The sequence below is a fragment of the Hypanus sabinus genome, chromosome 13, assembly GCF_030144855.1.
Source record: "Hypanus sabinus isolate sHypSab1 chromosome 13, sHypSab1.hap1, whole genome shotgun sequence".
NCBI lineage: Eukaryota > Metazoa > Chordata > Chondrichthyes > Myliobatiformes > Dasyatidae > Hypanus > Hypanus sabinus.
Window position 1 is genome coordinate 40,720,808 of NC_082718.1, and position 27,214 is coordinate 40,748,021.

Genomic DNA, 27,214 nt, shown 5'->3' on the forward strand with positions numbered 1-27,214 from the left:
AAAACTGCATTTCTGCAGCTTTGAGTCTTCCCTCATTTTGTTTTGATGCTGTCCAACATTCACTTCCATATCTAGAATATAAAATCCAGAGCAACACACACAAAATGCTGGAGGAACTAAGTAGGTCAAAAAGCATCAATGGAGGATCTCAGCCCAAAGCCTCAACTGTTTATTCCTCTCAAAAGACGAAAGAAGCCTCTCAGCTCATTTCAACTCCGTTAGAAGATATTATTGATCCATGACTCCCCTCTTTGTACTCACTCAACCCACAGTGCCTTATTGAATGAATTTCTGGCTTTGATTTCCATACTGTACACTCTCATTGTGTTATCTCATTTACCAGTTTTATATTCAGCCCCTTTAGACATCTGGAGATGTTTCAGATTTAACCTGCCAATGAAATTTAATACCTCGTGTCCACCTTTTAAGTCTTCGGTGAACTCCATAATGAAAGGCTGAAGTTCAAATTTCTAATGAAGGAGCATCTTTTCTCTGCATCATCTCAATTCATCAATGCCTCTTCGTGACCGATGCTGAATGCAGGACTCAAAAGAGAGGTGTACAACTTTAGCACAATCTTCTTTGATTCTTGAAACTGATTCTCTGGAGTTTCACACCAGGAAGCAATTTTATCATGAGGGTAGGAGGGGCTCGCAGTTAGGGGAACAAGCTCAAAGCTCATTTTTTGCTGTACTTCGGCCAAAATGTTGTCTTTTCTGGTTGGATAGAATGAAACCATTTCACTGCACTGTTGCATTCTTAAGGAGCTAAAATCACTGATCCCTGTTGTCGATAGGGTAGTGTCGAAAGAGTAGGCAGCTGGACTGTTTTCCAGGATGGAAACATCAAGAACTAGAGGGCATAGGTTAAAGGTGAGAGGAGAAAAGTGTAATGGAAAACTGTGTCACATAGAGTGTGGTAAGGGCCTGGAATGCGCTTCCAGGAGAAGTGATAGAAGCAGATATGAAAGCCTGTTTGAGAAGTATTTAGCCAGGTACATGAACAAGCAGGGAATGGAGGCAGATGGACCACATGCAGGCTGATGGGATCAGTTTAATTCAGCTTGGTGGTCAGCACAGATATATTGGGTTGAAGGCCTCATTCCTGTGCTGTGTTGTTCTATGTTGTAGCCCTCTGAGTGATCCGGTGAGCATTGATATTTATTGATAGTGTATGTGAAGCTAGACCTTTGGATGCACGTTGTGTGTGCACTGATGAAATATGGGCGGGGAATAGAGGATTACAAATGCGGTAAACACGACAGTAAATGAGCTGCAGTTGGCCACCCTGCATTTTTGGCAAAGAGCGCTGGACCACATGTGGTGCACTGTCAGGGCGTGCCAGGCTTCTCAGAACATGTAAACTTCTCCCACGTGCATTCCAATCTCCTCATCTGTTTGGTCTACTGTTTTTTTGTGTGTGTGTCGAGAACAGTGTTCTGCTGATTTGAGGGGAGGATAAAAATGTGAAGTTGGAGGAAGGATAAATCAGATTACTGGTTCTCCACAGCCCATACAGGTAAATGAGTGACAGCAGGGCTGCAGGCACCTTCTGCCATGTGGAAACCTGTTCACTGCCACATCTCGAACTGGCAACCTTTCTAGATTATTAATAGAACCCTACCATAACCAGAGGGAAGGTGGGGGGTGAGGGACAATCTGAATTACTTAAATGGGGGAAAGATTACTGAAAGTTACAGGGTAAAGGGGTCTTTCTGAAACACAGAAAGCTGGCAAACAGATACAGCAAATAATTGGAAAGCTGGCTTTAAATTCCAGGGTGCTGGAGCACAAAAGGAGGAGTGTCTTATAACAACTATACATGGCACTAATGACGTACTATGAACAGGTTCCGTCCCTTTATTTATAGATAATCACTAGAGACAAGAGAAGGTTCACTGGAGATTGTCTCATGTGGAACAGGTGAACAGGCAAAGTCTGTTTAAATTGTAATGGTGAAAATTTAACCTGCTTAACTTTAAAAATTACCTAAGTGACTTTAGGTAATCTTAGTCATTTGAAGTAAAATTGGATAGGTACATGAACTGGAAAGGAATGGAGGGTTATGGGCTGAGTGCAGTTCGGTGGGACTAGGTGAGAGTAAGCGTTCGGCACGGACTAGAAAGGCCGAGATGGCCTGTTTCCGTGCTGTAATTGTTATATGGTTATTGAAACCCGAAGGATTCTTAGAGAACTTGACAGGGTAAACAGTGATAGGAAAAGCCTTGAACTGAATGGAATGCAATATCTCAAAGTAGTGCTATTTTAAGGCAGAGATGAGGAAGAATCGTTTCTCTCAAGTGAGTCTTTGGAATTCCTTTTTGCAAAAATCTGTGAAGGATAAATCCTTGAAAATGATCAAAGCTGATCCGGATCTTAAATACAAGAGATTCTGCAGTTGCTGGAAGTCTTGGGGAATACACAAAATAATGGAGGAACTTAGTAAACCAGTCAGCATCAGTGGAAGAGAAGAAATAGTTGTTACTTTGTACAAAGACCTTGATGAAACATCAGCTGTTTATTCCCCTCCATAGATCCCCTGGCATTTTGTGTGTGCTGCCAGACAGACCTCTGATCATTAAAAGAATCTAGGATTATAGAGAAGGGCCAGGAAAGTGGGTGTGCGGAAGGATGGCTCAGCCATGAATTTCCCAAATGGCACAGCAGGAGAAGAATGGCCTCTACTTTTCCTATTTCTTGTGTGTTATTCCAAAATTCTAGTCAGCATAATTCCACCTTGTATTTACCGTACAGAAAAGCACTATAACTTTTCATCTGTCCTACAATCAAGAATGTGGTCTATACCATTCCACCTCCGTCAACAGAGTTTGCAACGCTACTTTTGAGCCGAAATCTCAATCTTGGCTTCACTCATTTTTAACATGTCCCTCACTCGACAAGTAATGTGAAACTTCCACATATTTATTCATTTATCACTTAAAAATGTTTTCTGTATCATCTAATTCGAAAGAAAGCATTCCTACTCTCACATTTCTCTGTAGAAAATTCTAAACCAGCAGTTCCCAACCTGGGGCCCACAGATCACTTAGTTAATGGTAGGGGTCCTTGGCATAAAAAGGATTGGGAACACTTGTTCTAAACAGTCCAGTTTCATCATGACTATTTCAAATCTGTCATTATTTCCATCAAAAGAAATAATAAATAAATAAATAAATAAATAAATAAATAAATAAATAAATAGATAAATAGATAGATAGATAGATAAAATAACTAGATAAGCAAGCAATAAATATTGAGAACATGAGATGAAGAGTCCTTGAAAGTGACTCCATAGATTGAGGGAACAGTTCAGTGACGGGGCAAGTGAAGTTATCCCTACTGGCTGAGGGGTAATGTCTGATCCTCAGGTCCTGAGTCCTGAGGCTCCTGTACCTTCTTCCTGATGGCAGCAGTGAGAAGAGAGCATGAGCTGAGTGGTGGGGGCCCTTGTGATGGATGCTGCTTTCCTACGACAACGCTCTGCAGGAACGTTCATCCTAATTCATCCTAATCATTTTGTCTCTAGTGACTGACTAAAATATGGATTTGGCATTGCTGCCTGCGTTCTTACACTCCTAACATGGAAGAAGCTATATCAGAAAATCCCTAGATGGAGAGAATATTTTGGAGCCTGCTAAACCGTCCTGCTAATGTTGTATACTTTGACCTACCGTAGAATCCATCTCTCATTCATTCTCACACCAAGATGACTAACAGTAGATAGAAAAAAATGCTATGAAGTTTCTCTTTTGCCCAGAGCAATATATCTATCGCCTCAGATTCACTCAATAATTACAAAAAAAATTTATTAAACTCAGTTCAATTTACTGCCAGGTTCACAGTTTCATGATCCTAGAATGACCTACAAACCTCTGGAACTTGTAATTATGTGTTATTCTATGCAGCTGTAATTTTTATGGCCTGTTTTTCATTCAGTTTTTTTTTTGTTTAAGTGCCTATGATTCAGGGAGGCAAGGATTGTTTTTAACTGTTTTCTGAATGCTTGTTTGATTATTATCTTTTAATTCTCTATAGTGGCTTTCAAGGTTAAATTTCGGGAATGGAATTATATTCTGCCACTTTTCCACACACTTCCAGTTGATTTGGCTTTGCAATAAAATCATGTTCCGTTCTGAGATGCTTTCCATCAGGTAAAATGTTCAATCCTGAAACAATCCTTACTGGAGAGGATTTTTGGGAAGGGCACTGTGCTGCTGGCCCAGTGAGGGGAACCGTGCACAATGTTCCAAAGGTAGTCTTGTTAATTACTGTTGCAGTATCTTAAAATGAATTAAATAGCCAGTGCTTATTGGCTTCAAGTACCCATACACTTGCAAAAAAACCTTTTGCCTTGGAATGCAACTTATTCCAAAGATAAGCATTGCCACTATTTTTCATGCTACTTGCAAAGCAAGCCTTGTTAACAAAGAAAACTATGAATCTCCTTTCTGGCTTCCAATGTGCCAGTAATATGAACTATATATCTAGTACAGTAACTCCAAAATCAAGCAGGTTAAAGAGTCAAAGACAAATGAATTTAGAACTGAAATACCATCTGAAAAATAAAGGATAACTTGGCCGTGCAAAGTAAAAACATGAGGGGAGATTGAATTACTGACAGATTATTTGGGAGGGACTGAGCAAGAATTTACAAAGCCTGGCTCAAAGTTTTGTACAGATATAGTCACAAGGCTATTTCTCAAAGTGCGCCTTGCTCATAAAGAAAGTCATCGGCTATTGCCATCAGGATTAAGTGGGAAGGGTACTCATGAAATAAATATAAAATTAAAATCAAACATGAAACACAAAAGTTGCAGTGTTCTTTAACAGAAAATGTCTGATTAATCTAAGTTAAAAGATAAACACAAATTTAAGTGGAAACGTGCAACAAATTGTTCTCTATTTGGAAGCTCTATAATGAAATAAATAGTGGTTTAAGATGCCGTCAATCCACAGTAAGTTTCAATGTGAAGAGCCCACACAGTCAGCAGATAAGTTTTTGCACTGATACTGTGCTGTTGTGCATTCTTGCTGAGTTTTATGTTATTATTGAGATGCAGTGCTGAATAGGCCTTCTGGCCCTTCGAGTCATGCTGCCCAGCAAGTCCCCCCCCACCCCCCACCGATTTAATCCGAGCCTAATCATGGGACAATTTAGAATGACCGAGTAACCCACCAACTGTTACATTGGAGCACACAGCCACGGTGAGAATGCTCAGACTCCTTAGAGACAACAGCAGGAATTGAACCCGTATCACTGGTACTGTAAAGCGTTGTGCTACTTGCCGCCCGTGGTCTAATAAGGCTCCTCAGATCCTTCTACTCTATTAGGCTAATGATGTTGTAAATCAAAACTTGGCTATGAGACATGAGGCAATGGGTCACTTGATATCTTTTCTATTCATCAGGTAGGTTAGATCAGGAACACCCGCTGAAGAAACGCAGCACAAAGTCCGAGTTGTTTTCAGGACAGGCCCTGATTTGTGTAAATGTTTTAAAGGACTATCACCAATGTTCCCTCTAATTTCTAATGACCAACATCCACAAAAATCTTGTGCTATGCAGTTATTTTGCCCAGTGACAACATGTGCACACTGAATAATTTCTTCAATAAAAACAGTATAAATAAGCCAGTTCTAAAATCTGCAGACAAATCATCACCAACTCCATATTGTCAACACCATCCGCATTGGAAACCGGAAAAGGAAATGTGATTGCTTACGATCATGATATATAATTAACATGCCAGTGAGCTGGAGGGTGAGAACCTTTGGTGCTCAGTTTAAGTACCTTTGTGCACTAGTGACAAAAGACGTGTGTGCACATGCACACCTTAGAGGGAACATTGTCTACCACACAGAGTACTGTCTTGAAGAAATCCAGTAATATAAACGTGTAATGTAGCACAGAGTTAGGCTGGCCAGTTGCTGAATGTCACAAATTCATCTTATTAAAAGGTTGAGTAGTGAAGCACAGAAAGAGAAAGGGCAATTTTGTCAAAATTCCCATATTGTTTCCACTACATCTGGTGTTTGTTCAAAGGTACAATTTAATGTCAGAGAAATGTAAACAATGTACATCCTGAAATGCTTTTTCTTCACAAACATCCCCAAATACAGAGGAGTGCCCCAAGAATGAATGACGGTTAAATGTTAGAACCCCGAAGTCCCCCCCACTCCCCTCCCTCGCGCAAGTAAGTAGCAGCAAAGAACAATCCAACATAACAATTATTGTGATGTTGTGATTGACTAATTTCCACTTCACATAGTGTAAGATTAGCAATTGTCATTTGTAACTTGACTAGAATGCAGTCAGTCTTAACTACCCCCTGCCCCAGCAATTTACACAGAAGAAAATGGTTCCCGTCTGCTTCTGACACAGATGATCTCAACCAAAGAAAAGTTAAAAATAGCAACAAGCAGGATTCCGTCAAGAGATCAGCTGAAAACTTATTTTGTTGCAATTTTGATCTTGGCACAATTCCTTCTCTCCTTGTAGTGAGAAAAAGAGTTGGACAAGAGACCAAATCAGGGCTGGTAGATCCACTCCGTCATATGATTGTATGGAGAATATTTTAGAATAAAATTTGCTTTTTAAATGAAGCACGTTGCTTTGTATTCAGCAGCTTATTCACCACAGGAAGCTTCAACGTCACCTAGGTAATTGGATCACCTCTCCTCGCCTGTGACTGGATGCCACCAGCTTATCTAGTGGATAGCACAGATCAGAGCAATAAACTAATCAATCGAATGAATTTATGTTCTCTTCCAGCGGTCACTTAACTGTAACAATACATATGTGGACGAGGGACGAATGTATCGTACGACCATTGGGGAGTCTACAGCCTCCATGGAGAGCACTGTCAGGTCAGCCAAGAGCCACAATAGCAGCATTGCTTATAAACGCAGGTAATGAGGTGGAGGGTGCATGGCTGTGATCTGCCCTGCTGCAATGTTATCCATTTCATGCTGTATTAATTTGCACAACTTAATGGTCACTTGTCTTGTAATCTTTTCTGCGCTCTGTCTAGTTGATTGGATTTTCCTTTGCCAGGCTTTCAAATACTGTTGTCTATGCTTTTCATTAAAAGTGAACACTTGCAATGAGACGTGCAAAATCACGAAAATTGGCACCAAATGATAATTGCTTAATTTCTAGTTAAGTAACACCACTAGGCTGTGTAAATTTGTTTGGAACACTTGGAGTTTATTACAATATCGTGGGTGTACAAAAATAATGTCTGCTCCAAATTTCATTGAACTGTACAGAGGTCGACGTATATGAATACATGAAGAAATGAGAGTGCTCAAGAGTAAATGGCAAAGCTGGCCAAGACCCCACGATAATGTCTTTTAATTTTGTAGAGTTTTAAAAAGTCATTGAAGAGTTGAATTCCTGCTGGCAATTCATTAGAAAGTAGCCGATAATTCTACAACAATATGCAGTTAGTTTTGTTTTCAATTTTGTACAGTCAGCCAACTGGACTTTATTTTACTGTGGATTTTGCTGAAGTTAACCCAAGATACATTGACAGCAATTATTATTCACTGTTTGATGAATGCTGACGGCCCATTGGCTTTCCCATTAGTCCAACCTATTTTCCTGAAGTAGCATCATGAGGCTGTTTGATATGTTCAAACTGAGTCAACTGGGGTCACAGATTCTCTGGTCTTCACGAGACAACTTACTGCCTTTTCTCTGACATCAAATTGACTCCATTGTCCTAGACTGTTGTTTCGAGAGAGAGAGAGAGAAGCATTATGTTTCCAGTTCATGCTTGTCTATTTGATTATAATAGAATCAAGAGCGATCCTTTTTCAAACAGCTATAACCTTACAGTAACTATTGTTGGATTTATTGTCCAACTTGTATTATATTTAAAGGGTTCTGCATCTGTTCTTAGGGATGAAGCTCAGAGAGTGAACTTGTTGTCAAGTCAAGCAGAAGGCGGGCAGACGGAAGCAGATTCTTCACTATTCCACAAAAAATTGAAGAAACCTGATGGTAAGACTTTTTGGATGAGTTACTCAGATAATCCATTTAAAGAATATTGAGAATATTCTGAATAGAATAATTTCTGATACAGAACAAATAATTTGAAAAAATTGAAATTAAGGAAATATTGAATATACAATCTATTGATACTGTTTTTAATATTCAAAATATAAAGGTTGGTGTCAGAATTTCATTCAGTGATATCAAACAGATACTTAATGTTAATAGTCTGTGTGCCCAGAACCAATACATGACCTGATCTAGATTGACTGATAATGAAATCAGTGTTGCTGTTGTGAGAGTCTAGGTACGGCTAAGACTCAGCAGGTTTTGTAGCTGTTGTTGACGGTAATCAGTGTGTACACATTATCCTTGCCCTTGGTGATAGATTTCTTCCCCATGTGTCTCTTCCCCAGAACCGGATTCAGACTCGGACAGTGAACTTTCCTTGGAAGATGATCACAGCAGCTCCTACGCTTCTAGTCATTCATCTGAGAGTGAAGAAGATGAATTTCAAGCTGATACCAAGCCCAAGTGGAAGCAAGGGGCACCCAAAAATAATGAAAGAAACCCCATGCACAGTACGCCAAAGGGTAAGACTCAGAATAACGGGAAGAAGTGATACCTTGCATACATGATAGTGGCTCTCCCACTGGCCAAGAATGCTGTTCCAAGGATTGTTTTCACACTGACATTTCTCTCAGTTGCTTTCTCTGTGATGAATATATTAATAAAAATAATAACTTTATAGAGCTCTTTTCGTACAATGTCATTCAAAAGCTTTCCAATGGGATAAAAATACAAACATACAAATAAAAGACAAAAAGATGTTAGTTAAAAGCCAGATTAAATAAATAGGATTTGAGCTGGGCGTTTAAAAATGACACCTGAGTCTCCATCCCTTATAGTTTTAGGTACTGAATTTATTTATATTGAATTGAATTTAAGAGTGTGGTCCAAAAAAAAGCTGACCTGCCAATTATCTTTTGAGGGAGATTGTTCAAATTTAAGAGACCGGAGGAAGAAGACCTGAGAGCTTGATCAGGATTATAAAACGAAAAAGATGCTGTGATGTAGTCCAGTCCCAGACCATTAAGAGCTTTAAAAACAAGTAAGAGAACTTTCTCTGAGTTCAGTCAGATCACCTGGAAGCAAAGCTTTACTTGCAGGAAAGAGAGAGAATTTAACATCGCCCAGCTACCAACAGAGCACTGACTGTAGAGTAATCCACATAGTCTAGAGATAACTCTCCAAATGAGGCTGCAGGTAATTAAAGGTAATTAAGATTCTTGTCATGCACTTTTGCACAGAGAATCACAACAATGTTTAGGTGAACCAGACTCTTCAGAAGTGTAATCAGACAGAAGTGGAGAGGAAGCAAAAAGTGATGTTTGGTGAGCAATAAGCCAAGAAGTTATTGGTATATGTTGCAGCCACGTCCTTGTGAGTACTGCTCAGGGAAATGGAAATCTTGGAAATAATGTTACATCCTTTAAAGCAAAGGGCTGATACTTCTGAAACTAGAATTCTATCCGTTTTGTGAGAATCGATAATAGAGGCAGATTCCCAGCTGAACTTTATCCTGTGTTTCTCTCAACAGCAGAATCCATGCCCAATCATGGGAAACAGTACTGGCCTGCGGAATGCACCACAGCCAGCGACAGCGAGGACCATGGAGCGCCTGAGAAACTGAAGGTAGAGACAAAAGTAAACGTTGAGTTCCACAGAGAGAACAATCATTGCGGCGACCTTCTGAGGGCAAGTGAGAGTGAGCCTCAAGAAAAGGAAACCCCATCTGTACCTCAGCCAAACTCCAATCCACAGCCAGAGCAAAGAAGAGGCAAGTATTCCTCTCAAATGACAAAAGGATTATTTTCTTTTTACGAAATAAAGTTTGAAGTAAAATATATACATATATCTTTTTAATTTGAGGTTTAAGGGATTTAATTAATTTCGAAAGCAATTTTCTGCTGAATAGAGCAACATTGAATTTGGTTGCCCAAGGTCACATGAGGGCAGGACAAGTTGCCTGTCAGTTCCTCCGAAGGTTTTGAACAGAGCGCACTTCTCTGGAACTTTGGTGTTGCAAAGGACAAATTTAATCACTCTCAACTGGAACACTGGAGAGGGGACTCACTAATCTACGTTACCAGATTAATGTTTATACTGCAGGAAACTAGTAATATGTTTCTTGTCAGTAATGTAGGTAGTTAGCTGGTTAACTTGCTGACCCTCCAGGTCTGATTGAGAGCATTGGGTCTCACTTCAAAACCACCTTTTAAATCTTGGAGTTCTTTGCCAAGCTGTGCTGATCAAGAGTCATTATAGCTGGTGAACTATCCAGCACTGTAGTCACACCGCCCAGTGAGTGTATGGGGGTTTGAAAAGCAAAATGCTGGAAATACTCAGCAGGTCCGACAGCATCTGTGAAGAGAGACCCTTGAAGTTTCTTCATGATCACCATCAGTTAGAAAAAGTTAGAAACGAAACGTGTTTCAAGTTGTAGGGGAGCAGAGGGGTGGACCCACCCCAAGGATGTATGCAAAATATAGGCAGTCCCCGGGTTATGTACGAGTTCCGTTCCTGAGTCCGTCTTTCAGTCAGATTTGTATGTAAATCGGAACAATTACATCCAGTATTATTTAGCGTCAGTTAGTCAAACGTTTGTCTTAGTATATAGTATATATTTTACCTTTCTATGCATAAAAAACACTTAAGAAACATATGTGTTCCAATAATTAAACCACTGCGTTGCTTAGTAATAATTGTAGCTTTCATCGGGGCAGGGTGTTTCACATGCTCCATTATTCTCACTTTATCCATTATCCTTTAAAATTGTTCCGAACATTGACTGACTGTAGCCTAACGCTTTTCCGATGACCGATGGCGTTTCACCTCTTTCCAAATGCTTTATTATTTCCACTTTTTTTTCGATCGCGATTGCTTCCCATCAATGGAACAGAAAAACTGCAGGCTGTGGGTCCCGAGCTGCGCTGGCTCCCAACGTCTGCTGGGTCCTAAGGACCACGGCACTGAATTCCCCGGGTCCTAAACTCCACCGCACTGAGACAGGCAACAAGTGGGGGCTGTGCTGGGTTTGGGTATTTGATCCTTCACAATATTCCATGTGGGAATTTAAACTGGAGGTAGCAGTGTTTTTTTTTTTACGAGGTCGAGTTGCGAGCTCGACATCAACCCGGCATGGATGGTACGGGAGTCACTGGATTGACACCAACCCGGCACGGGAGCAGTCTATCACTAGATCAAACTCGGGAACCTTCATTCTCAAGCCCAGCGCCACCAGCTGACTGGAACGGGGGGCCGGGTCAGGGTGAATCTTATTAAGAAAAATTTAAACCAAATACAAAGTTAAACACTCAATGCAGTGTCAACGGCAGCAACTTAAAACGGCGGACAACGTTGCGATCTGACTTAAAATGGCGGATAGCGTTCTCCTTCCTCCGTTCGTAAGTACGAGTTGTCCGTAAGTTGGACGTTGGTAACTCAGGGTCTACCTGTAATGGTACTCCAGTGGGAGGTCACTTCTGCCCTCTAAAGATCCTCGCATGTCAATAACACAATGAATTGTGAATCAAAGAATCTGGGCAAGACCCACAACCAACCCCAGCAGGTTGCTGCTTCTTCCAGCAGAAAATATTGATGACTTGCCTAAAAGCATCAAAAATACTTATTGGTAGAGCTACAGATGAGTAAAGTCTGTAGGGACTCCTTAGTTTCATTAAGTAGAATTCACCCAGACAGTTAAGTTCACCGTGTATGTTAGATGTTACACTGTAGGTTATCACGTCGGAGTCACCAATGTAGGAGTGTTGACAAAAATCGACACGAGTGTAATTCCTTCTAATGTACACTTTATTTGCCCCGCAAACAAATGGCAACGTCGTGTATATATATCAGGAAAAAGCTGGCCTCCCCCAAAACATAATAACGTACAACGTAACACGTAACAATCGTGGCAAACTTAACCCTTAACAGTCTGGGTGAATTCTCCCTAATGAAACTAAGGAGTCTCTACAAGTCGAAATAAGCAATTCTTACCTCCTACCTACATTGGAATCCTTCATATTAGCATAAGCTTTCCAAATCTGTTTCAACTGAGCATTACTGCAGCCAATTTGTAGACATGTTGTTGATCTGCTGAGCATTATGGGCGTGCCATGCTGATGCTGGAATATGTAGCTACACTTGCGGGTTGCCCTCAGCACATCCTGGGCTGTGTTGGTTGTTAACACAAATGATACAACTGACTGTTTGTTTCGATGTACCTACATGTGCCCCTCTGCCATTTGAGTTCCGAATGGACATTGAATCCATGAACACTACCTCACTACATTTTTTTTAATTTCTGTGTTTGCAGTATCTATTTAATTTAACTATTTAATGTACTTTTTTTTTACAATATACATTTTTTCCTATATTATCATGTATTGCATTGTACTGCTGTTGCAATGTTAACAAATTTCACAACGTATGTGGGTGATATTAAACAAATCTGAATCTGAAATTACTCTGTCAATATAAACACTGGAAGTAAGGTTTGCAAAAGGCAAAGAAAATGAGATAAAAGTAAAAGGTGTTTTTAATGTTTGCTTATGTGGATACAGTATTTGAAACTGCCTTCAACTGAAATTCTTTGATGCACTGAAGTGTGTGTTCTCTTCTGACACAGGGATTCTTAAAAATAAAGTCACCTACCCACCACCTTTAAAAGAAAAGAATCGGATAAATCAAATACACAATGAACTCTCCAATTGTAAAGCAACGACCGTTTCCTCACAGACCTCCTCAATAGTGCCTACAGACAGCACACGCACAGCCGCAGGCACAGGCTTATTGATAAAGCAGTCAAGCAGGCAACAGTCAAGAGAACACTTAAATGGAATGATGCCGGTGCCCATGAGTATTAGAACGGGCACAAGCACTGCCCGCGGAGATACTTCTGATTCCGAGTAAGTATCCTGGGTAAAGTGCAATGTTTGTCTTTAAGTAACCTAACCATTTCTGTTTGTGACGATGCCAAAGCAGCTTTAATATTTGCACAAAAAACTCAAACTTTTCTTTAAATGATCATTAGTAAAAATAAATACCAATGCCAAAAACTATTGTTGCAACTCCATCAGGCCCATTTTCTAACAGGTCATAAGTACTGTTAATTACATTCAGGAACAGTAATGCTAAGCAGTGCTCACTATTTCAGATGCAGGAAATCTGGCTATGCACCTGTGTGCTTAACCTGGAAATCCAGAAATTTTACAGTGAACTTTTGGTCGGCCTAATGGATGTTCTGTTTTGTCAACGCTGCGAAATAGCAAGCAAAGATCATGGAACAATTGTCTGGTTACAAAGAAATGCTGAAACTATCATAGCATGCTTTTGAATGGCACGCTAAGCCAGGGTTACTGCATAACAAACCTCAGGATTTAAATTGGCATCTTCTCCAATAAATATTTAAAAATTACAAACTGATTTAAAATAAAAATACAATAAATACTTGGCAGGTCAGACTGCATCTATGGAGAGAGAAGTTGTTAATATTTCAGCACATTGACCTTGCATCAGAACCGGAAAAAGCTGGAAACATTTTGTGGAACACAGCAGGCCAGGCAGACGAAGGGTCTCGGCCCAAAACGTCGACAGCGCTTCTCCCTATTGATGCTGCCTGGCCTGCTGTGTTCCACCAGCATTTTGTGTGTGTTGTTGTTTGAATTTCCAGCATCTGCAGATTTCCCCGTGAAGACATTTTGTTTCTGCTTTTTGAAAATTTCAAGTTTGTTATTTCAGACTCTTTCTTAATTGTAGGTGTATGTCCTGATCTTTATTTCGTACTACTTTTATTTCCAAAAGGTTTGTTCAACATTACTTAACTGCTTGCTTGAGAATTGTTCAACATAATTCATATCCCTTTGCTTAACGATATCATCCGTTCTAGGTGACAAAGCATCTGTTTGAAATTATAGGTGTCAATAACTGATGTCAGTAGGGAATGGGGGGAATGTGTGCTACTGAGATTGTTGGTTATTAGACCATAAGACCATGAGGTATAAGAGCAGAATTAGACCTTTCGGCCCATCAAGTCTACTCTACCAATTCAGCATAGCTGATCCATTTTCCCTCTCAGCCCCAACCTCCTGCCTTATCTATGTAACCCTTCATGCCCTGACCAATCAAAAATCTATCAACCTCTGTCTTAAATGTACTTGGCCTCCACAGCTGCCTGTGGCAAAGAATTTCTCAGACTCAGCACTCCCTGGCTCAAGGAAATCCTTCTCATCTCTGTTCTAAATGGGCGCCCCTCAATTCTGAGGATGTGTCCTCTGGTCCTTGACTTCCCCATTGGCCTTCCAACATTCGGAAGGTTTAAATGAGATCCCCCCTCATTCTGCAGTGAGTACAGGCACAGAGCCAGCAAGCGCTCCTCATGTGATAAGCTTATCAATCCCAGTATTATTCTCATAAACCTCCTCTGAACCCTCTCCGATGTCAGCACAACCTTTCTTAGATAAGGAGCCCAAAACTGCTCACAATACTTCAAGAGAGTTCTCACCAATGCTTGATAAAACCCTAGCATTACATCCTTGTTTTGTTTTATTAGTGGATCAGTTGCTTCTGGGTCAAAGGCAGATATTGTTCAATAGGTACGTTTATCGTCAGAGAAATGTATACAATATACACCCTGAAATTCTTTTTCTTTACAAACATTCATGAAAACAGAGGAGTGTCCCCGAGAACGAGTGACAGTTAAATGTTAGAACCCCAAAGCCCCACACCAACTACCCCCTCCCACGCATAACCTGCAACAAAGCAATGACCTCCTCCACTCCCCCACCAGCAAAAAAGCATCAGCAGCCCCTTCACCAAGCTCTCAAGCATGCAGCGAGCATCAATAAAGGCACAGACTTGCAGTACCCCAAAGACTACTCATTCACCTGGTAATTCGACATACCACAGGCTCTCTCTCTCTCTCTCCCTAATAAGGGAAAAAGAGGTGTCCCCGTTTCACAGCGGGAGGGGAGACATAACAAACTGATTAATGGTGTTGAAAGTCTGTTGCGTCACTTTTTCCGAGATCTGTGCCCAGAGAACTTGGGTATTTGGGCAAACAGCCAGCTCTCTGCTTTCCATCTTCCATTTACTCCCATGATGCATCAGGCCTTGAATCAGCCCTTCTCCAGAGCCACGAAAATCCATCACCTTAAAGGCGTGCTAGTCTTCCAGGCCATATCCAAAAGTGGCCGGTTGTGAGGCCCTGAGAGCGGGTCCCATTTCCGCAAAGAACCAAAATTGGCATGTAACTCCAGGTCAGGGTCTTCAAAAGAACCTTGAGGGGGAAGAAAGAGATATCAAAGATAAAGTAGAGTTCTTCCGAAGATGCAAACAAGGGAGTCGTCGTTAGGCACCACCTGTTGCTTTAACATTGACCACAAAATCTGATGTCACTTCGGTGAGTAAGATATCACAGGTGTTTTTACCATTAATATTTCCACATAATACTTTCAAAGGACAATCAGCAATTTTACTTTGAAAATACTAAATCCAAGTATTAACAAAGTATTCAAAACTTACTAATGTTAAATATAATACTGCAAAAGTGGTTTAGAGTGGAGCTAAAGTTCATAGAGATTTGTATGGCCACAGACATGTGGGGAAACAGATCCTCCACTGAGCTGGTGTTAGCTGGCTGCCTGTCTCTAGATCTTGCTTTTGTTTCCTGTGTGATCCCAAGCATGGTATTCCATTGTGAGGCCTGCTGCCATCACATTGGAGGAGGGAGGGACGGAGACTAACTCAGTGTAACATTGCACGGCACTGTCCGGCTGTCCTCACAGGATGGTGTCGACAGCTGAAAATACCCTGACCCCAGGCTCAGCAGACATCAGAACTGAATACTAACGGAATGAGTAGCGATGAAGGCATACGGGGCTTCAAAGGGATATAGACAAGTGAAGTGAGTGAGTGACCGCATGGTGGATGGAGTACAAAGTGGGGAAAATGTGGACGTTATTCACTTTTGCAGACAAAGCAAAAAGACTGAGTATCTTTCACATATTAAATGCTGGAAACACTTGGTCAGACAGCATCAGTGGAAAGAGAAAGAGTTGACATTTTTAAAACTGATGAGGAGTCTTTAACATGCATCATTAACTGTGTCTCTTTCCAGGTGCTGCCTGACAGTTTAGAGCTTTCATTGCCCTCTAAGCGTGAGAGATTGGGAAGTGTTGACGTTCAGAGAGGCCTTTGTACCCTCATAAATGCTATTTAAAAATGAAGGAGCAGGTGCAGCTAGAACTAGGAAGGTAAATGGCATCTGGGGTCTTCATTGCAAGGGGTGTTTGAGTTTAAAAATGAAGAGGCATTGCTACAGATGTAGAGGCTGTGTTGAAGAGGTCACACCTGGAGGTACTTTGTTCCCCGTATTGAAGAAGATATGTTCAAGCAAAAGAGTTTAACTGAGACGTTTCTGGGATGAGAAGGTTTTCATATTATAAGTGACTGAAGAAGTTGGATTAGTATTTCCCAGAAGTGAGGGATGATCTTATTGTTCCTAAGGGGTATATACCAGGGTAGTCATTGAAATGCTTCCCCTGACGGGAACATTTCAAATGAAAGTAAAGTTATTATCAAAGTAGATATAATGTAACAGTATACAATCCTGAGTTCCACTTTCCTGTGGATGTTGACAGAACACAGTAGAATCAATGAAAGACCACACACCACATGACAAACAACCAGTTTGCAAAAGACAGCAAACTGTGCAACTCAAACAGAAGAAGAAAATTAATACATAAAAAGATACATAGATAAGCAAACAAGCAATAAATATTGAGAATGTGGGATGAAGAGTCCTTGAAAAAGAGTCTGTAGGTTGTGGGAACAGTTCAGTGTAAGGGTGAGCGAAAAGCCTGATGGTTGAGAGGTCATAACCGTCTCTGAACTTGGTAGCGATTGGCAGGGGTTGTGGGAATGGGGGAAGCCATTTAAACAGATGTTTTAACAAATTTGGCAGTGTATCTCTGTAATTCTGTACCTCCAAGGATTGTGGACACTAGGTCACTGGGGTATTTAAAGAGGAGGTAGATGCAGTTTTGAAAGATGGTGGCATTGATGGCAGTGGGAATTGCCAGAACTTTGAGTTCCAGAAGTCTTAGCTACCAGAAGAGGGACAGATCAGTCATGATTATATTGAATAGAGGGCTGGGCTCAGGGGATGGAGTGACCTCCCCACTGCTGTTTGTTGTTCCTGTGTTCCATTCCTTCCTCAAATTGATTTAAACAAATATCAATACAGACATTTTTGCTCTTCTATAGTTGGAACTGATAAACACACGATGTAGCAATGAAAAGCTTATTTTCTCATAGACTCCTTCAAGTCTCTCACTCACACAAAACAACAACATTGAGGACACCTTCAAAAGGCAATGCCTCAAAAAGGTGGCATCCATCATCAAGAACTTCTAGCTCCCAGGACATGCCCTCTTCTCATTGCTACCATCAAGGATGAGGTACAGGAGCCTGAAGGCACACACTCAACTTTTCCGAAACAACTTCTTGCCCTCCACCATCAGATTACTGAACGGACAATAAACCCATGTACACCATCTCACTATTTTGTACTACTGAGTTTATTTTTGATATATACTGAGTGTATAGATTTATTATTACTATGTATTGCAATGTACTGCTGCTGCAAAACTGCAAATTTCATGGCTATGCCAGTGATATTGAGCCTAATTCTGATTCTGACAGTCACTCACTCTTCCTGTCCCTCAGCATCATGCAAAGACACTTCACCTCCCTCCCTCACAGAGACCTGCTCAGTCCCCCTCCTCCCTGACACACAGTGCCTCGTACTTGCTCTCTCCTTCCGTTCCCTCGTAAACAGTGGTTTGCACCCTCTCCACCCACTCTCGCACCCAGCAGAGCTCACACCATCCTTCCCTACATTTACATTCAGTGGCACTACCTTCTTGTCACTCACACAGAGTGACTCACTCACTCAATCACCTTTCGTGGTGTTCTTCACCCATCAGTAACTCTCCTACATAACCCATTGCTGCTTATACCTAGGGCTGTCTCATGATTAAAGCATTTCTCAGACATGGCTTTGCATTATTTGTACCATTCCAGTATGTTCACACTTCCCAAACCAGATAAATACTGTCACTAGCATGTTGGCAAGCATTTATTTTGTGTGGTTTCCTGCACTTTATTTACATACTTTAAATGAACTGCTTTTCCGGTAAGATGGTGGTAGTTCGATTGCAACAGCTTCTGTCGGGTCAACCAAAGTGTTGTTATACTTTTTAATCATATTTGTTACGATTGCAAGACCCTGCTGGACATTAAGAACTCAAAAGTACTGCAGGTCTACCCCATCAGCGATTTTCTCATTGGTGGAGAAACTGAAGGAGCTAGACTTAGTGTGGATCCTGCTGCTGCTGGTGTCAGACAAAGGCGGTTTGCACTATCGACTGTCTTAGATGCTTTTCTTGTCGTCACAAGCTCCTGTTGGTCATTGTTCATGTAGAATGCTGCAAGTCCGATTCACTGATTTATTGGCAGATGGTGGGGGAGCTGTGTGGCCTCGGCTGTAGCAAGGACTGGGCCTCAAGCTGTGGTGTCACCTGTTTACAGCTGCCTAGGAGAGAGGCGTTAGAGTTGGTGTGCTCCACTGGAGGTGATGTGGTGCAGTGTCCAGGCCGTAGTCGGTGCTGTTCCTCCACCTTCCCCCCCTCAATGTTTGCTCGGCACAAGACAAGCTCTATTGTGTTCAGCTGCAGACTGCTTCAACATTCATGAACTCAGGGTCTTGGGTTATATTTTTGTTTTTGTGACTGTTTTTTACTGATATCTTGTTCATGTGTTAAATGTGCCTTGTGCTGTGTGTGAATGGTGGTCCTGTGGTTTGAACCTGGGCCCCGGAGTAACGCTGTTTCATCTGGCTGTATTCATGTGTGATTGAATGACAATTAAAATTGAGCTTTACTAGTTTAGGATTGTTTTCTAGTTGAACATATAGACCTAGAGTATCCTCTGAATGTGATGTTTACAGTTATTCTAGGGTAATACCCATAGCTGCCCTGATCTTCTCAATCAGTGGAAGAACACCAGATTACTGTAAGGTGGGCACAGCATTGATACCCTCCTCCCTGTTGAAACCAGAAAAACTCTATTTATGTCAGCTGAGCTTTGGGAGAGGTTGTTGTTCAGTCACTCCCAATCATCCCCAGCCACATCCCATTAACTATCATCTTCTTTCAGAATAGTAACATTCATACTGTCTGTTAACATTCCAAGAATGTTTACCATAGAAATTAATATCCCTCTGTACAGTTTTCCATGATTGTATCACAGCAATGAAACTGCAAAACCCCTTTAAACAAAGCACCTGAGAAATTTTTTTGTTTGTTACACTATCTCTGAAAGTGACTGCCAAGATTGTAAATGCCTAGGAGAGGTGTGTTGATCAGACATGCCATAAAACCTTATAGCCACGAGAAACTAAAACACCTTCTAGCTTTATTCAAGCACAAGTTATTAGCATTGATTACTCCATTCAGCTGCTGAATACTTAAGGTAAAATATCCCACAATACACCAAAGTGACCTATAAATTGTTTTAGGAAACTTCTCAAGATTAATCTCAAAAATAATCTTCCAAGATTATTTTACTTCCCTTCCACTTGTCTCCATCCATTCCTCATGCGCTAAAGCTGGTGGCAGAGACCTAGAAACAGATTTGTGAATGTGTGTAATAGAACAATAAGTCAGCTATCCAGCTGCTGTTCCCAAGTACCTATCTTGACAGTGAATATCGGAAAACCTTCTGACTATGTGTATGGATTAGGATTTAAAGTGGGCTAGGTGAAGGAACTGGAGTGGATATGACTGTGGTTACCGCATGAGGAACTTTAAGAGGCCTGAACAGATTAGATATGGCAAAGTTATTTCCCATGGTAGGGGAGTCTAGGACAGGATTGGAGGACATCCATTTAGAACAGAGGTGCGGAAAAATTACTTTAGTCAGAGAGTGGTAAATCTGTAGAGGCCAAGTCATTGGGTGCATTTAAGGAAGAGATAGATAGGTTCTTGATTAGCCAGGGCATCAAAGGGTAAAGGGAGAAGGCAGGGGAGTGGGGCTGACTGGAAGAATTTGATCAGCCCATGATTGAATGGCGAGGCAGACTCGATGAGCTGAATGGCCTACTTCTGCTCCTATATCTTATGGTCTTATGGACTGACCTGGATCCAAAGTTCACACTATTCATACTTCACTGCAGAACCATTGTAGGATATGAGTATGAACTGACTGGGTCTCAAATGGGACGAAGATGAGTAGATCCCAAATCTATCAACCCATATCTAGCCAGTGACCTTCCTGTTCTCTCAGCTCCTGTCCCTCACCATGTGATTGGATTTGCTCTGAGCTGGGAGAGAACATGTTGTTAACTTTGTTTCCCCTTCTTTTGTTGATGTTTCTTACGTGTGGTGGGGTGGAGATACGTGTCCACCGATGGAGGTGTAAGGCACTCCTTCCCACTGCTAGCTTGCAGGTCACTCTTGGGCAAGGTGTAGCTTCTGCTTAGCCCCTCGAACAGGGTCATGTGAAGCCATGGGAGCAGCTGGTGCATATCACAAGTCCTGGTTATGCAACCTCTGATGCCAGGCGGACAAGCTCTGAAGAGATAATGGCTGAGGTCACCCGCCTTGTAAAGACACTGCCCAGGAAAAGGCAATGGCAAACCACTTCTGTTGAAAACTTTGTAAGAACAATCATGGTCATGGATAAGACCATGGTCGCCCACATCATACGACATGGCACAAAATGATGATAATATTTCTTCATCCTCAGCTTAAAGTTTATTATTTTTTACTTCCTGGGTCCCCTCTAGTCTCATCCTCATATCCTCCTGCACCTCATCCCTGTGTTTATTCTTCATTGATGGAGTGATTTCTTTTAATGAAGATATGTATTTTATTAATAATCTCTTTCATTTATTTAGAGTCTATAACTTTATTCCAGAGCTTTCTGGAATTATATTACTGGTATAATTGTCCCAGTAAAGGCTTTACTTGGTAAGGAATGAGCACTTGAAAGTGTAACGTCTGTCTGCCCCTCTGTCCTGTGAGCATTAGTTGTTTAAGGAGTGTCACTGTCAAAGAAGATCTTGATCTTTCCACACGTGAAGATGACTGAAGTTCTCTTCATGTAGCTGTCAGAACACATTCTGTTATTTCTGTCATTCCCATCACAATTGACATTTAAGAAAGAACTTGGTGGGAATTGATGTAGTACGTGTTATGTTTCTTCTTTATAAATAGTTTCTCCAGTGTAATGACGCAATGAAATGCTTTGAAGCAATTTGCATTATTGTTTGGTAAGTTTTTTTAAATTCATGAAGAGATCTAGCAAATGATTTTTTGCAAAGATTATAATTTCAGTGTATTCCAAATGTTTCTGTTCAATTAATTATCATGCTTGCGTACACTGGACACTTTAAACTTATTCAAACACATAAGAAACTCAGGGAGCTAGATGCTGGGATGTTTTAAGCAGTGGAAGAGTCTCAATTAAAGGGGTATAGCCACAAGAGTGAGGATTCTGAATGATGGGCTGATGGCCTTTTCCCGTCCCTAAGTTCCTGTGTTTTGAATGTCCTATAAATTGTGCTCTGATTTCAAGCAGACCAGAATGACATACGTGTCGCAAGTTAAATGTACTTGAGTTTTTAGCATCTGCAGTCTCTTGTCTCCTATGTATTGCAAGTTGCATGCTCTATCAACCTGTTGTGTGCCCTATTAACCTTTAACACAAGCACTCTTTACAAACTCTGCAATTTTATTAATTTTAAATCGTTTTACAATTTAAAGTATGCTAACATAATAGAAATACTGATAGTTATTTTTCTATATATTACAAACAAATAATTCTAGTGAGAGGATAGAGGAAAATATTTGCTAACTTTGTAGATACTTGTCAAACTCAGGAGATGAGTGATTTTTTAATTGAATCTAAGATAAATTAACTTCAGAAAATATATTCGAATTCTCTTTCTCTGAATGCATCAGAGAACATCTATAGCTAACTACAACAGGCTTCATGCTTTTAAACTATGACTGCAAAGATTGTTTTTAATCTTCTCCACTGTTTCAGCATTGTGATATTAAACTGCATGTTTCGCTTTGAACTTGCCTGTTGGTACAGCATAACCATGGTTCTGCATGTTTCCCCTTCCTTTTCTTGTGAACAGAGGAAGTAATGAAACTTCAATCTGACCCATCAGGAGATCAGAAGAATGATCCCAACTCACGAAGAGTCTCACTGTTCGCTTCACCAGTTCCTGTGCACCTCAGAGCCCACCCAATGTGCCGGTATTCTCTACGTGAATCAGAACTTCTTCAAAATGGATCCATGCACGTGAATGACTGTGAAAGGGAAACAAGGCCTGCAAAAATCCTGAAAAATATACAAGCATATATCAGAAGGACAGGTATATATGTGGAATGTGGAATGCAGAATGGCATATTTGCTGTGTGCCAAATTCCGGAGCGGATACAGACAGGTAACCAGTTGGGCAGCTCAGCCATGCAGTTGGATAGCCTGAAGAAATGGACACATCCCAAGGTGAGCCCTGAAAGTGCACCCACTGCCCTGTATACAGGCCTCAGGGCAGAACTACAGCTTGCCTACATTTTCTCCCCAAAGCATTAAGTACTGTAAGGAAAGGCAGTACCTCAATCACAAAGAGTTGGTCTCTGTCATAGGATCACAGGTAAGTTGGTTACACATTGATGGAAGTGTTATTTACACAGGCATCAGACTGAAAATATTCTCCAGGCTCTTCATTTGCCTAGTCTTCAAGGAGATGGTCTTAAAATGAATGCCTTTTGTACAACAAAATTATAAGATGTATAGATACTTTTATATATATTTTGTAAGTCAATACTTCTGAAAACCTCATCTGTACATGCATAACAGTTTTTGATTTTATCAATTTGATTATAAATCTTCTGACTTTTATAAAGAGTAGAAGGTGCACAATTTTACTTGAATTTGGTGTGTTAATATTGTAAAAAGAATTTTTTTCTATTGAAAGCTGTAACAATTTATGAGAAATAGAATTTGAATGTGTAACTACAAAGACGGAGTTACTACAAAGAATGGGGAATCAAACCAACTCCCGTTTTTTTCATTCAACCGTACACTTGAACTTGTGTGTCCGAGGATTTTTGAAAGAAAAATCACCTTTAAGTTCAAGAGCACATGTTGGTCTACCAGGGAGGCAAGGTTGGGGGAGGAGATGGGGTGGAAGAATTAATCAGAAGGATGTTTGCCAATCAAGTATGATTGTTTTTATTTGAATACCTGTGAATATTTTGACACTATTATTGTTGTAGATTTGTTTTTAAATTGTTTTAGACAGAAACTATCAGAACAGTTCCCATTTGTATATTGTGACTCACGTGTTGTAGTAAATTCTTTTGTTTTAATACAGAGAGTTTCTTTTAACATTAATGCAATTGTATTCATGGCACAAGATTTTTAAAAAATTTTATGATGGAAACTGATTTTTTTTTAAAAAGCAAAGAACAGATGTATCATATTTATTTACATGCAAAAAACACTGGAAACACAGTACAGAGAAACAAAATTGTAAAATAAAGAGATTTTGACTTTTTCCAGCTGCCTGTGATGATTCCTCTCTCTTTTAATTGATCATTGTAGGAAGTTTCTAAACAGCAGAACAGTCACTGATGCAGTGGAAGACTGCTCTTAGAGCAGTGATGTCTGGCTGGACACAAACCCTCTGTATCTATCGCTCTCTCATTCTTCCTCTCACTATTTCTCTCATTCTCTCTCTCCTCTCTCCCTCCTTTTTCTCCCTCTCCCCTTCTCCCTCACCCCCACTTCCACCCTCTCTCCCTCACTTTCTCAATTCTTCATAGATTTTTACTTGCATTATACTTTGTGGCATTATGTACCTGCTTTCAAAGGACATGCCAAAGGTTTACCTATCACAAGAGTACAACTAATCCATCAATCAGTCTACAGTAAGTCACTTGAAATTGTCTTAAGCCCACAATATAATCACATGATGTGGAAATATTCTGAAATCATATAGGGATCTTTCCAGCATGTGCAGACTACAGAGAAGAACGGTTCCTTCCGTTTCAACTGAAACACTTCACTCTGTCAGCTTGGTCCTCAGTACGAGTTTTCAGTCGTGGCCTCTGTTAACTGCTCCTGGAGTGAATGCTCCACATAATTCACTGCTGGTTCCAGCCTGTGGAATATTTAACATTGACTTGCCAGATATTTAACTCTTAACTTGGATGTTATACTATACAAATAAATACAATGAGAATCTTCAGTACATGTTTCCTGGTCCTAGAACAATATTCTCATTAAAATTCTGATCCTTATTTGAAATGTGAAAATAATTTTTGATGAGAAAGTAGGCCATGTTACATATACTTGGAGCAAGAATGACAACAGAGTTATGAACAGGGAAAAGACGGAGGGAAGAGGCTTTTCAGTGCACATGTTTCAGTGGGCCCAGTTCGTAGCTCACACACTGTAAATTGCCAAGCGTTACTAACATGGCTCAATAAAAACATTTAATAATTCTACTCCGCTGTTGCATTTGGTCTACACATACGTAACAGGCCACGCCACACTCTTTTGTTGTGTGGTCTGCTGCCTCTCAAACAAGTTAATGCATGAATGGCAAGAGGTATGAATTTCTTCCTGGGGAATGTTAGATTGGTGCTATGGTGTTCACAGTGTGTAATGGGCTCTGGGCCCCACCTCATTAACCCTGATCAGGAAGTGAATGTGCCAGACTCTCTTATGGAATTGCTTCTGATCAACTTTAAATGGATCTCAATAAGCAGCTACAAACCATTTGGGCCTAGGTAGGTTCTTAAAGCATGTCTGACTCTTCCTTGGTACCCCAGCCATCACCTGAAACACCTACTCCAGCTGTACCAACTAGATACCCTCTCAACACCCCGAATGCCGACCTCAATCCCTTCTAAGCCCTGATCACAATTGCTAATTTAACTATCTTCACCTTTGGAGGTGGATGGCCGTATGAGCAGCTGGTGTATATCCCAAGTACTGGTTATGTGACCACTGACGCCCAGCAGACAATCCCTGAAGAGTATTGATAATGGCTGGGGTCACCCATTTTGTAAAAACACTGCCCAGAAGACGACAATGGCACACCACTTCTGCAGAAAAAATTGCCAAGAACAATCATGGTCATGGAAAGACCATGATCGCCCACGTCATATGACCTGGCACATAAGGAATAAACGAACCAAGAGCCTCCACTCACTTCCTCAGGCCCTTACCACCACCGTAACCCTGCAGCCAAGCCTCGCTAGACCAAGCACAAATAATCCCCAACCCAGTCCACAGCAGGACATCCCAAGGAACCTCTGTTCCTAGACCTCCAGTATCTGAGTCCTGCCTCTGACTTAAGCATGTGTGGATGAAGCCAGAAACAAAGCACTCCTGGGTTAGATTGCTTAAAGGCCCTTTAAGTTGTTGAACAAATTCTAGGCTGTTATCTTCATTTTGATCAAAATCTCTTCCTTTCCTTATAGCTAAGGTATTCACAGACACTACCCTGCAGCCCAGCTTTTCCATGTGTCTTCTGCACTCTGGACCCAATCACAAAGTAACTCCTGAAGAATTGCCTGCACAATCTGCTTCCAAATGCTCCTTACGGTTTTTACTATTTACTCTCTCTGTAGCTAAAAAAAACACAGATAGCATGTAGTGGACAAGAAAAGAAAAGAAATTATTCTTATTGGTCCAGACCAAAGAAAGAAATGAAAGTAGAATTCAACAAAGGAAACATCTGGAGCAAGCTTGGAGAGTGCCTTTTTTGATGCATTAATTGAGTCAGTATTGACGAATTGTTATTGAGATACAGGGCAGAGTGAGCCACGTCAACCAGCAACTCCCATCCAAACCCGAACCTAACCACAGGGAGGATCCTGCCGAAGAGTTTCAATCCAAAACGTCTACTGTACTTTTTCGATAGATGCTGCCTGGCCTGCTGAGTTCCTCCAGCGTTTTGTGTGTGTGTTGCTTGGATTGAGTACACAACTTTGCATTGTATTTTGTATATCTACTGTGGGCAAAAGAAGTATTTTTTCTTGCCAGCAGCAGGGAATTTATGATCCCAATGAAATATTTTTTTTTAAATTAATGTTTTCATGAGGCAGTGCACAATGATAATAAGCAGTGAAACCTTAGACTTCTCTATTAGGTTTCTAATGCCATTTACATGCCAGTCAACATTTTAACAAAAGCCTCTCTGCTTTCTTGCATTTCATATTGAAATCTTTGTGTAATTTGCCTAATCTTCTTTTGTGTTGGTGCACAAAGCTTGCATGGACTCACCTGCACATGACCTCCTCCTGTCTGAATGATTACCTTAGTACATTTTATTAATGGTATCATTTTTTAAAGTTCTTCAGGGAGGTAATAACTGGTTAGACTTGCTTCAAGGCGCAGTTTCAAAACTTGTTGCAATGCATTTGCTGATGTCTGTAAAAATGAAAATGAATTGAAACCAAGGCTCCTACAAGAACAGTCCTACTTGAACAGTTCATTCAATTGTTTTACTTTTGGGCCCTGCCAACTTTTACATTAACCACATTTCATAAGATGGTGCTAGTTCAGCAGGACTATAATATTTGGCCAACTTGGAGGTGACTTGGTAGTGATTAGATATTCCTGTCTCCTTGTGACTGACTGTGCTTTATGATCAAGGAACATGTACAGTGCTCCTAACATCTACATAATGTTATTCCGTTGGGAAGTATATTCTATATCAATGTGAATGGAAGCACTTTAATAGTTGCATGATCTGTCTAGCTTTTATATTTATTTACTTTTTGAGATACAGCACAGAATGGGTCCTTTGGGCCATGCTGCCCAGCAATCTCCTGATTTAATCCTGACCTAATCACAGGACAATTTATAATGATCAGTTATGACCTACTAACTGGTATGTTTTCAGACTGTGGCAGGAAACCCACTTATCCACAGGGAGAACATACAAACTCCTTACAGGCAATATCGGGAATTGAACCCAGGTCATCAGAACTGTAAACTGTTGTGCTAACCACGACTGTGCCACCTCACAGTTCCTTCCAAGTCATTAATTAAGTGCCGATTAGTTA

At 40.7% G+C, this 27,214-nt stretch overlaps 1 protein-coding gene across 4 annotated transcripts in view; it reads left to right on the plus strand.

Annotated features, from left to right (window-relative positions):
* Positions 1 to 23,691, plus strand: part of LOC132403786 (cadherin EGF LAG seven-pass G-type receptor 1-like) — a 368,758-nt gene extending 345,067 nt beyond the window's left edge. For 2 of the 4 annotated variants that reach the window (XM_059987470.1, XM_059987473.1), the window contains 6 exons: positions 6,771 to 6,907; positions 7,903 to 8,003; positions 8,411 to 8,587; positions 9,595 to 9,834; positions 12,685 to 12,964; positions 22,264 to 23,691. In XM_059987470.1, coding sequence (XP_059843453.1) covers positions 6,771 to 6,907; positions 7,903 to 8,003; positions 8,411 to 8,587; positions 9,595 to 9,834; positions 12,685 to 12,964; positions 22,264 to 22,288 — 960 coding nt within the window. In that variant the 3' untranslated portion in view covers positions 22,289 to 23,691. The remainder of the gene's footprint in view (positions 1 to 6,770; positions 6,908 to 7,902; positions 8,004 to 8,410; positions 8,588 to 9,594; positions 9,835 to 12,684; positions 12,965 to 22,263) is intronic. The other 2 variants (XM_059987471.1, XM_059987472.1) reach the window with 2 other exon arrangements.
* Positions 23,692 to 27,214: the final 3,523 nt, after the last annotated feature.